Here is a 12,532-nt window from a genome sequence, read left to right on the forward strand (position 1 = left end):
ATTTTGAAAATAATATTAATTTTTTCTATCACATAAAGATTTTTTACAAATCAGGAAGAAAAGAAAACTCTCACTTAGATCAAATTATGATTTCATTTACCACAATGAAAATTTTTATTATTATGTTTCTTAACAAAAATACAAACAAACTGAAGATAAGGGAAGAAAACTGATGTCAGATGAATATTTATCCTGATTTTCTTTTGTGACATCTATAGCTTTTAGTCTCAAAACTACGTATTGTGGTCTTTCTTTTATGCATTGCATGTTTTGTGAAAAATCTGTACATGATGGAGAAAAGTGGATATCATTTTCAGATTCAGTATACAGGAATTACTGTAGAATATGTAAACATTTCATGACAATAAAACCATCGCAGACATGTATAATTATATTAATATTTCCAGTTCGCTCCAGTCTAATTTCCAAAGGTGTTTAGATCATAGGTTTGTTTAACTTGAAAAATAGCATTTACAGTAACTATTAATTGATTCACTGTTTTGTTCTGAACATAAAAATAAGTAATGATTTAGTTGTTATCAGTAGTTTTTGTGAGCTTATTTTTAAACATATGGACTCTCTTTATACACTAATAATAATTATTTATTTTTACATTTCCATGTAATACCTTCAATGTTGACTAAATAACACACAACTTGTGCTAAACAAGAATATGTTCTTTTTAATGTTGTTTGGTTAATAGATTTGAATAAAATGGTTTTCAATTTCATAGGTCATAAAATTTCTAAGTTATCATAAATGTAAAACTTAAGATCATTAAAACAAACTAGTAAAATTTTATATGATAGAGATAGAAAATAATTTTGTTTATCTGCGCTTTGTTTTTGACATTCCTCATGCTTGGTTATCAAACTTAAAAATCAATATATTCATATAGAGATAGAGAGCTATATCTTACTTGTGTTACTTTTCCCAGATGATTCATGACTGGCCACCAGGAGTCCAAACTGGGAAGCCAGCTCTGAGATGGTGGTAGCTGTATCTTCTCGGTTAAGTTCTGTTTCATCTTCAAAGTCATCCAGGTTTCCAATATCTTGATCAGGTGGCTGCATACTCATAAGACTAGCAATACTCTGTAAGTCTTCATCTCTAAATCAGGATATAACCACAAAAAAAACTTGAAATAATACTCCATTTAAATGTAACACTCTGTAAATCTTTATTAAAAAATAACCAAAAACATACCTATAATAATGTCCGTGTTGCTATCTCTATATTACTAAAGTAATAATAATACTTCATCTAAGTGGAACACTCTGGGCCTTTTCATCTCCACACAAGTAAACAAATTAATAAAAGTAACTCAATTAATATTTCATTTAAGAACAACCACTACTCTGTAGACCTTCTCTGTATTATGAAACAACCACAAACAAATTACTATACTCAAAGAATAACTTTATACCATACATCTTTATTTCTGTATCATGAAATACTTATTGAGATAATATTCCATGTACAGTATTCTGCATGTCTTCACACAAGTTTTAAGGTACAAACACATAAAAATATTTTCTCTAAATAAAACAACACTCAATATAGTTTCAGTTTTGTATTATGAAACAACTGAAGAAAACTACTGATATAATTCATCACACAAGTATAATAAAAAGAAAGTAGCCCAAAGCATCTACTAAAATTATATGCTGAAGCAACAAAATAGACCATCTAGAGGCCCTAAACTTACCAGATTCAAGTTTAAACACATTGAATAACAATGATTCTTAACACTAGAGGTAAAAAAAAGCAATGAAAAAACTAGCTTTACAATATTATTCATCAGTTTGATAGGTTTAAATAAAGGGGAGCAATATTTAACATAAAATGAAGTGAAAGAATACTGATACTTATGCCTTTTCAGCTAGATTTTTCCATATTACAAAGCAAGTTTTCTGGCAATTCTCTTTTAACAAAATTTAATCCTCATTTAATAATTACAAGAAATGTTTTCCTGTTGAGAATGAAATTAATGTAGCTTCTCACACCGTGTAAGGACAATCACATGATTACACAAATAATCTACCTTTACTTTAATCCATTGTTATTGGTTTGATTAAAAACAATGTACCAGTTATTTTTGGTATTTAAGGTTCAAATTTTATTAAATTTTCCTTAACTTACGTATGTACCAAACGTTTTATGCAAGTTATCAGTTAGTATATTGTATTAATGTTAATTCTGTTGCAAATTTAATTTAAATCCTTTATTTTAAATCTTGCCTAGTATTTTTGCCACATTTTACTTTATAATGAAGATACAATCTTAAATTCAAAACCAGGATGCTAATTACAAATAATTAGCATCTATATAATCACAAAAATGACGTAGAAAACTGGCAGGGTGATTTACTGAAAACAGCAGACTTGTGTAATAGCAACAAAAAACACTGAATTTAATTAAACATGAAGTTATACAGATATGAACACATCTGAATGCCTTTCTGTATTCATAATAGAGAAAACTTGAGATACCATATTTTTTACTTCAACAAGTTTGAGTGGGGGATTTATGTGTAGGATTTCTACTTACGTGGCTTTTCCTTCTTTCACAAAAACACATGAGAGGGTTAGGCTTAAATGTGCTCCAGTTACTTTCTTTGAGAGGGGTTTAAACTTCAGTTTCACTTCTGACTGAGTAGAGTCCATGCTTGCATAAAACCTGAGATTAATGTTTGCAGAGGCTACTTGGCGTCGTTTCCCAGTCTTGGATATCTGAAAGTAAACCAGGAAACTGAAAGCCATTTCGAAATCTATATGATACAAAACTACAGTTACTCAAACGTTTTGTCTTAATAAACTGTGTCAGAAAGAGGAGTTACCAGTTTTAGTATCTTTTAGATTCTTTAAAAAATGGTTCATCTTTAAAGTACCATACTGTGTAAGAAATATTAAAACTTTTTTCTAAAACTTATTGCCACATTTAAAGTGTAAAGTCTACACAAAAGAAACTTAAACTAACATTTCTAATAAACTTAGGATTTGGCAAAAAAATAAATGGATGGCTAATCGTATTTCAAAATTTAAACTTTAGGTACAAATAACAAACAAACATACACAGTGAATTATGGTATAGCAGAAACAAAAGGTAGTTAAAGATATTAGGTAGTCAGTTCCTCAGTGGTAGGGTAGAATCAATTGCTAATAATTTGGTCATTTCTATTTTGCTCTTGAGATACACCTGTATTAATTAACAATAGTTGGTCAGTTATGTTGTGTTGCCATTGAAACATGACTGTATTGATTATTAATAATGAATCAGTTCTGCTGTGTTTCTCTTGAAACATGCCTGTATAAATTAATAGTTAAGTTGGTTCTGCTGTGTACCTCTTGGGATATGCCAGTATTAATTACTAACAACTACTGTGTTTCCATTGGGATGTGCCTGTACCATGGGTTAACAATTAGTCAGTACTATTGTGTTTCTTATAGGATGTGCTTATTAATAATAAACAATTGGTCAGAACTGTTGTGTTTCCATTGGGATGAGTCTTTATTAAATATTAACATCTGGTTGTTACTACTGTATTTCCATTGGGATGAGTCTTTATTAATTATTAACATCTGGTTGTTACTACTGTATTTCCATTGGGATGAGTCTTTATTAATTATTAACATCTGGTTGTTACTACTGTATTTCCATTAGGATGTGCTTATATTAACTGTAGGCTTACGGGTACCTTTTTCTGTACACATCACGATTTTGACTGAGTTACATTCAAAATCTAATTACACAATTTTACTATCAGTAAATTTCAATTAAATTAGCATTATTACGTACATTATAATTCAAAAATTTATATCATCTAAGTTCCTGTTCCTTTATTTCAAAAGAAACCTGTAAAAAAAATTATTAAACTTCAGTTCTGTTGTCACGTGAGACATACAAGCATTTACAAATCTCAACTTTTAGTCTCTATAACTTGAACAGTACTACCTGTAGAGTATACTTCTATGTTTAGCAAGAAACTAGGTTAATTGCTTTGTTTACACATCCTCTTTCAAATTCCTTAGGGTCAATTCTTCCCTACTATAGGAAATCAATTTTGCTAAATCCTGACAGATGCTATGCTCACATTCTATACACAAGACTTGAGATATAGAAACAAGATGTACTTATTTCACATACATGTACCAATCAAAAATTCTGTCAGTCTCCCTAAATTACTGACATGGGGAAGCCGTTATACAATTGGAGAGTTTGAAGTGTGATCAAGACAACAGTCTGATCAGAAACAAAATTTTTTAGACCTTCATACAGCTTAGTCAGAAAACAAGATAAATTAAAGTGGTTTTTTGTAGTATCAATCTCTTAGTTTATATTTTTAGTTTTTTCAAAATGCATATATCAAACCTACAAAAAATAACTTGTCTACCCCTCCATGTGCAATATTCAATGAGGGTTAGCAAGTACAATGCATGAATGCAAAAAAATTTTCTAACACTGTAAGTACTAGATATCATGGTTTTCTATATATTTGTTACTTACTCTTCTTTGTTTAAAAAAAAAAGCTGAAATGTAAGAACTTATGAATATATAGTAATAATATATATATACACATATGTAACATATGGTAACCAATATGTCACTGTGAAGGAAAAGTGGTGTCCAAAATATCTGCTTCTTTGCTCTCGAAAGTACTTCACTAAGGTCCAAAAATAGTTATGGCACAATTGGTGAACCGTTGCCTTATGTTCAGTGAGTTTCTAAGTTTGTCATAAAAATTTACAAACAAATTGTTAGTTAAAATACAAAATTCAGATTTTTTGTGTACAAGAGTCTTGTAATATTTTTTTGATAGTTCTGTAAAACTTCATGAAAATACGTATACATTATCAAAAGTTATCATAAGCATAGTTAATAAATAAACAATTGGTCAGAACTGCTGTGTTTCCATTGAGAATCTCTATTAATTGTTAAAAATTAGCCAGTACTGTTGTGTTCCACTTTGGATGTGCCTTTATTAACTATTAGCAACTGATCAGTACTGCTGTGTTTTCATTAGGATGAGCCTGTATTAATTATTGATAATTGGTGGGTTCTGCTGTGTTCACATTGAGATGTACTTGTATTAATTATTAATAATCAGTTAGTCTACTGTTTACACTGGAATGTTACTGTATTAACTATTAATAATGGGACAGTACTACTGTGTTTCCATTAGGATGAGGCTATATTAATTATTGATAATTGGTGGGTACTTCTGTGTTCACCTTGTGGTGTACATGTATTAATTATTAACAATCAGTTAGTCTACTGTTTACACTGGGTTGTTACTGTATTAACTGTTAATAATGGGTCAGTACTACTGTGTTTTCATTAGAATAAGCTTATGTTCATTATTAACAATTGGTCAGTACTGCTGCATTCTTCTTAGGGTATAGCTGTACTAGCTGTTAGCAACTGGTCAGTATACTGATGTTTCCATTGGGACATTACTATATTAATTACTGGCAATTGAGTTTATTATGTGGTTTTTAGAATGGGGTGAGTTGTTTGATATTCTGCATGCAGCACATTGAGCTTATTATGTGACAGTGGTTACGACAATACAGTTATATCAGAAATTGCTAAGGCTACAAGTTAATAACAGTTATTTTGAAATGGTCTGAAAGATGCAGTAGTATATTTACTGAAACAATTAATTTATATAAACTATAAATTTTCACTACTTACATCTTCAATGACATATGTCCATTCTTTATCCTCAAAGTCATTACTTCTTTGGTCTTTAAACAATGTGGCCTTGATTTCAATGTTTTCTGGAACAGGCCAAACTACAAGGCCTCTGTAAGGGTTTTGGATTGTAGGCTGCCATGAATGAGCCTAAATTAAGAGAACTGTTATATTGAAATCATACAGAACACATTTTACAATTCAGTGAAGTTAAGCTGAATTTAGTCAACAGCACAGATTAATTCTGTATTTTTCTTTGCCTGATTATGATTTTTAATTTTTTACAGAAATGACTGATATTAGTATAGCAATTTATATAGTAAAAGGCAAAATGAAAACTGGATTAGAATTTATTAAATGCAACAGTGACTGAAAAATTAGTAGAGAATTACTAACCTTTTGAGAGCCAAATAGCATATTTCTAACATTAATTTAGTTTTTAGCCAGGGATGATAGGATGGCTCAGTTTTTTTTTTCAAGTACAAACTTTTAGCTCAAAGCTCTGTCATCTCTTGACCAATTTGAGATCCAATTACCGTTTTGGACTCATAAGGTCAAACCCTTTTGATTGATGTATTTGACCACGCCCAAGGTCTCATAAATTAATTTACTCTAATCCTGCCTAAAGGAATGTCACCTCGAGGGTAAGCTGGTAGACATCCCAATGAGTAATAAAACTGAATCGGATATATGTACACCCCACACTTGGTATTGCTGGAATACAAAAATATAGCTAATAAAGAAGGAAAACAAAGGTCTCATAGATTAATTTACTCTAATCCTGCCCAAAAGAATTTCAAGTGCTGTGGCTATTGAGGATTCCCTCGTTTTAAGAATGATTTGCATTTGTTAAAAAAAAGACGTGGTGTCATAGGCGACATATTTAGCACTGATATATGTCACAAACCTTTCCGAGAAAGAAAAAGGAGTACAATAGTTAAAAAAAAAGGAAGCTTTCAATATCATCCACAGAAGCGAAATAATTTTGCAAAGTAGAGTGTTTAGGACAACAGCAACCTTCAAAGTCACACCTCAAGACAATCTGGAGCTAAACTTAATCTAAAATGTGAAGTTTGTGGTTACAAAAGAGGACCAATAGATCCAAAATGTTATTCCATTGAAGCTAGACAGATCTCCTGATGTTGTAGACAAAATAATAAAGAGATGAAGTTGACAAACACATACAAGTTAAAAGTGCAAAAGCTCCCAGCCACATGTTGAAATCAACTGTTATTTCCATGAGAAATATATTCAAAGAAGTTGAAAAAGTAGTAATTTCTGATAAGTTTATCAATGCAGCTTCAATGCACTTTGGTGCCTGCTTAAATTTGATCTTGGTAACTGATCTTAGATTGGCCTTATCATCCTTCACAGAAGCATATTGCAATGGAAAAGAATTTCAAGTGCCACAGCTATTGATAAGTACCTCTTGTTTATTTTTGTGTACTGTACTGAAGTATAAAATATCCCTACTAATTAAAAACTGCTTGAACTCAGAGGAAAAAGTATCTTAACTGAAATGGATCACTGACCTTTATTGAACATGCACAGATACTACAAACTTTCAGTAAATTCTTCTGAAGAGTATAAAAATGTACTCAAACATTCAGAACAAAAAAAAACAAATTAAAAAAAAACAGTTAAATATACATTTAATTTGTGTTGTTCAGCCATATACAGAATTTATTTGAAAAAGCGTGTAAACCTATAGCTAAACAATTTTCGTAACATAAACATACAATAAAATGAAAATCTGTAATAAACTAATAATCATTATGTTTTAGGCTTTCCATGTTGCTTGCATAAACCATTGGCTAGCTATAACATTACCTGTGTTGAATACCGCCGGTTTCTGCGAGTCCAAACAACACACAGTTTGTTGGGTTGCCTTAATATAAAACAAAATAACAGTGTTTAGCATAATATTTTAAGCTACCTAAACACCTAAATAGCTAATTAATGAGCTCATTAACAGAATATTCAAAATTTTCAGATAATAATAAAAAAAACTCAGAATTTGTTGGGTTGCTTAAAAATACCACATAATAGTATTTAACAGAATATTTTAAATTACCTAAACAAATACCTGAGTAACTCCCAAATGAGTTCAATAATGGATGAGTCAAAATTACCAGATAAGTACAAAAAGAGGTCTAAGGCTGCTTAGAAATACCACATAACAAGTGTTTCTTACAAATTAACCTGAAAAACTGACACAAAGCTTTCTAACAGAAGATTCAAATTATTAGATAAATAACAAAATAGCACAGGGTTTGGTAAGTTTCGATATATAGACTTACAAGCAGTATTTAAAACTAGTCTTTAGACAATAAACAAAATAACTGACAAATTCCATAACAGAAATTTCTACTCATCAGATAAGTGAAAAGCACATTGTTACACAGACTAATTATAAAATTAATAAAGTCTTTGATAAGTTAAGATTCCATAGATTAAATCAATGAAGAGCAATAAATAGCTTCTAAGTAAGAACACTTTGTTTCATTGGACAAACAACAACATATCAACAATTATGAGTGAGACATTGTCAGGCTATAGTTGAACAATATTTAATATTAAACAGATGTTTTGATATGTTGTTGTTTGTTGAATAAAAAGATTTACTGTTTAAAAGTTGTTCATTATACTTCATAATAAACATTTTATAGTTTATACTGCAGGTAATCAGTTTCAATCTTATCTTTACTGTAATATTTCACTTAAAAGTGTGTGTGTGTGTGTGTGTGTGTGTATGTATGTATGAGATACATAGAAATGTCCACTTATTAAGTTTTCCTATCAGCAGTGTAACACAAGAACTTAATTATGCACGATAAAGCCAAGATTATCACTGTTTTCAATTGAAAAATGTAAGGTTATGTCAACAATAAAGTTTCTAGTCATCTATACATCATCAAAAATCTGGTTACACGCTTAACAATGATACATTAAATACATGTGTATGTAAATTTAATTAATAGAATTTAATTACACTTCACAACTACGAGGTTTGATTTATTGAACTGATTTTTTTTGTTCACAGCTTACACATTAGCACATATCAGTATCTATTTTGTACAAACATATAAAATTCAGCATTGTAAGTTTTCATACACAAATAATTTTGACTTGTATATCGTGAATTCGCAAGGTCACACCCATCACAATTCTTGTATATGACGAGTATTATTCACTGACAGAGATGACCCCTACACAATATCAGGACCTTACCATTTCTTCGTTCCCTCCACCATTAGCTCTTGATAAGACGCCGTAAACTGGAACCGGGCAGCCCGCTTGTTGGCCCGCTGTAATCGTTTCCACACGGAGCTCATGCCTACTGTTTGATCGACACTTGATGAGAAAACTATGTCCGATTTCCACGCCCACTAATCGTGTAAAAGCAGCAGACTTCTGTCATTGTGTGTATGGCAATATATCAATGAACTCCCGGGCTTCAGACTACTATGTGTAGAACACAGTGCATCGTCAGGTGACATAGTTGTTACTAACATACATCTAACACTATTGAATAATTCAAACTGTAAAATCATATAAATTAACATCAGTATTGTGGTTTTACTATTTAAACCTCACAAAAAGTTTTAACTTCAGCTTTTATATATGTATCATTATGCTATGTAGTTAATAACTCATCATTCCTAACGGTCCAGTTGTAGACTTACTTTGTTCAATAACTGCTTCATTAGAAGCAACTACCTACCTTCCCACATAAACAACTTCGAAAGATACATTTCATTACCCCCCCCCCTCTTCCGTTGCGGTAATCAGTTTTATTAGGACCATCTAATTACCTTCCCACACATGAAGTACCATCTTCCAGATATAAATTTTATTACGCCCTCCATTACACCGTTGGGGTAACTAGTTTTATTGGCAGAAACTACGTTCCCATAAAGGAAATACCAACTTCAAGAAAAATAAAAAAACTTTCTTTTTTTTGGTAAATTGTATGCTTCATATAACAGACAGTAAGTAGTCCAAAATTTATCGTAGAAAAAGTTTTTCATTTTGATAAAAATAACAAACTGAAGATAAAGCTTGGACAGGCGTTTTAGTGCCAAACAACCCATTTTTCACTCTATATTATTTTCTTGGAAAAATCTAACAATCTGCATTTCATTTATTATTATATTGTGCCAATACATATCATAATGGCAAGTTTCATGCCTCCTGTAGACTCATTGCTACACTTGTGTTTTCCTTGGTTCCCTGATGTCCGACAGAAAAAACAAAACGTGCCACAAAAACACACACAGGTTCAAGATTGTTAAACGAAGAATAAATCAAACAAGGATAACAATGGAAAACAAAATCTTTATTCACACTGTCTGAAATACTATTCAATTGCTGGTTGGCTTCTAATTCTGCATGACTGGCTGTTGATGTTAAGGGCAAGAGAAGAACGAAGTCAAGAGACAGAACTATGAAAAAGCCCATTTTTATATTCAGGCAGAAATCTTATCATATGATATCCCACAAGTACATGGGTTACATATTTCAAACACTGGTTTAATTACAATTATAAGATAAGCCAGCTAGCTGTACAAGCTTCTGTATCACCTGTTTAAAAAGGCTATCATCCTAGTAGACCATACAGAAACACGTACATGCTAGATTGAGGGTTAAGAATGAAGGATTTTCGCCTATTCGTAATTACAAGTTTACCACTTTAAGTCTGGATTCCGCTTACTAAGCTACTATTTATAAATCTGTCACTTCATTCTAATATCTTTGGATATGTGAGCTTCTAATAAATAGAAAATAACTGAGCAAGGCGCAGCCAGAAGTTAACGTGCTTGAACTGTGAATCCATCTTATGGTTCGCGCCCCGTTGCAGAAAATGCGTGTTCTATACTCTGGGGCCATGTATGTGCTACAAGAGCTTCGGTCAAATCCCACTCTTCGGTCAGATAAGAACAGTCGAAAGTTGATAGTGGGTACTTTTGTGTAGGAGGTCAAAATCGGAGACGGCTAATGCGCAGATTATAGCTTTGCGCGAAAATTCTACGCAAATATAAAAGTTTCATATTTTTGAATACAACCAATTAGAAACATCATTGAACATTAGTTTCATGTAGACTCTTTCATAACTTTGTTAGTTTCATGTAGACTCTTTGATAAGTTTGTTAGTTTCATGTACACTCTTTGATTAGTTTGTTAGTGTCATGTAGACTTATGTTTGTTAGTGTCGTGTAGACTGATGTTTGTTAGTGTCGTGTAGACTGATGTTTGTTAGTGTCATGTAGACTGATGTTTGTTAGTGTCATGTAAACTGATGTTTGTTAGTGTCACGTAGACTGATGTTTGTAGTGTCATGTAGACTGATGTTTGTTAGTGTCATGTTGACTGATGTTTGGTAGTGTCATGCTGACTCAAAGAGTCTACGTGAAACTAACAAACTTATCAAAAAGTCTACGTGAAACTAACAAACTTATCAAAGAGTCTACGTGAAACTAACAAACTTATCAAAAAGTCTACGTGAAACTAACAAACTTATCAAAGAGTCTACGTGACACTAACAAACATCAGTCTACATGACACTAACAAACATCATAAGTTTGTTAGTTTCACGTAGACTCTTTGATAAGTTTGTTAATTTCACGTAGACTCTTTGATAAGTTTGTTAGTTTCATGTAGACTCTTTGATAAGTTCGTTAGTTTCATGTAGACTCTTTAATAAGTTTGTTAGTTTCACGAAGACTCTTTGGTAAGTTTGTTAGTTTCATGTATACTTTTTCCAAGAATCAAGTTGACAAAAAGATATATCATCACAAAAGGCTACAAGTAAATAGAATTCAGCAACAATTTGAACGTGAACAAAGCAGAAAATACTAAAACGCTCCAACAATAACACTATTATTATTTGAAATACCAAATTAAAAAACCAGCAATGTCAAAATACTAGCAATGCAAAAAACAAAGCTAATGTACCAAGTCAAATACAATGAATTAAATAACTAACATATTCCTTACCATATAAAACCAAGTCTGAAATACATGTAACACCATCAATTACAGAATTCGCCAACTTTACAAGGTTCGGCAGAAAAATGAAGCAATCTATTTCACCAATTTTAGAAAAATATTTCAACATAGGAATCAAATAACGGGTGTCACCACTTACACAATATCGCTACACTGAAGCTAAGCACCAGTATCTTGACTTGGATATCAAACAAGCTATACAACAACAACATTTCGATACTCAATTCAAACAACACATATCATTATAGATACATAACAATACACCAGTACGAAAATCAAGAAACGGGTGTCATCAGCTATACAATACGTAAGTTGTGTACATACTAAAACCATTGAGGAATCTCGCTACATCGTTACAACCCATATTGCATCTTCAGGTCTTGCTCTATCTTGACAATAACCTTATAGAGTTGTTTCAAGTGCAAAAGGCTCCATCGTAAGGCTGTCATTTCAAAAGTACACCCTCCTCCCTGCTGTTTTCCAAAAGTTATAATGATGACGGTTTACCAACGCCCATTTCAAAAGTTTAATAACACAGAAATCCGCAGGTGCTGCGACTGACGACTAGACCGGTATGTTTTCAATACCCATTTCATTCTCCACCTGACCCCAGTGACACAGCGGTATGTCTGAGGACTTACAACGCTAGAAACCGGGTCACACAACTTAAATACTATACTTCATGTTTAAAACACAGTAATCTCACTATAAATACCGAATAATTACCTTATTATCCAAAACTCTCACACATAAAATGTTATACTGTTACGTCTCCGTTTGTTAATTGATTTTTCCGTAACTTCGTTCCGACGAAATTTTAACGACACAA

At 31.7% G+C, this 12,532-nt stretch overlaps 1 protein-coding gene across 6 annotated transcripts in view; it reads right to left on the reverse strand.

Moving 5' to 3' along the window:
* LOC106462791 (EH domain-binding protein 1-like) overlaps positions 1–12,532 on the reverse strand; it is a 143,550-nt gene that overhangs the window by 119,428 nt on the left and 11,590 nt on the right. For all 6 annotated transcript variants that reach the window (XM_022390136.1, XM_013922753.2, XM_022390133.1 and 3 more), the window contains 5 exons: positions 8,926–9,159; positions 7,525–7,582; positions 5,695–5,844; positions 2,551–2,732; positions 920–1,110 (listed from right to left, as the gene is read on the reverse strand). In XM_022390136.1, coding sequence (XP_022245844.1) covers positions 920–1,110; positions 2,551–2,732; positions 5,695–5,844; positions 7,525–7,582; positions 8,926–9,029 — 685 coding nt within the window. In that variant the 5' untranslated portion in view covers positions 9,030–9,159. The remainder of the gene's footprint in view (positions 1–919; positions 1,111–2,550; positions 2,733–5,694; positions 5,845–7,524; positions 7,583–8,925; positions 9,160–12,532) is intronic.

The sequence above is a fragment of the Limulus polyphemus genome, unplaced genomic scaffold, assembly GCF_000517525.1.
Source record: "Limulus polyphemus unplaced genomic scaffold, Limulus_polyphemus-2.1.2 Scaffold1253, whole genome shotgun sequence".
Classification (NCBI taxonomy): domain Eukaryota; kingdom Metazoa; phylum Arthropoda; class Merostomata; order Xiphosura; family Limulidae; genus Limulus; species Limulus polyphemus.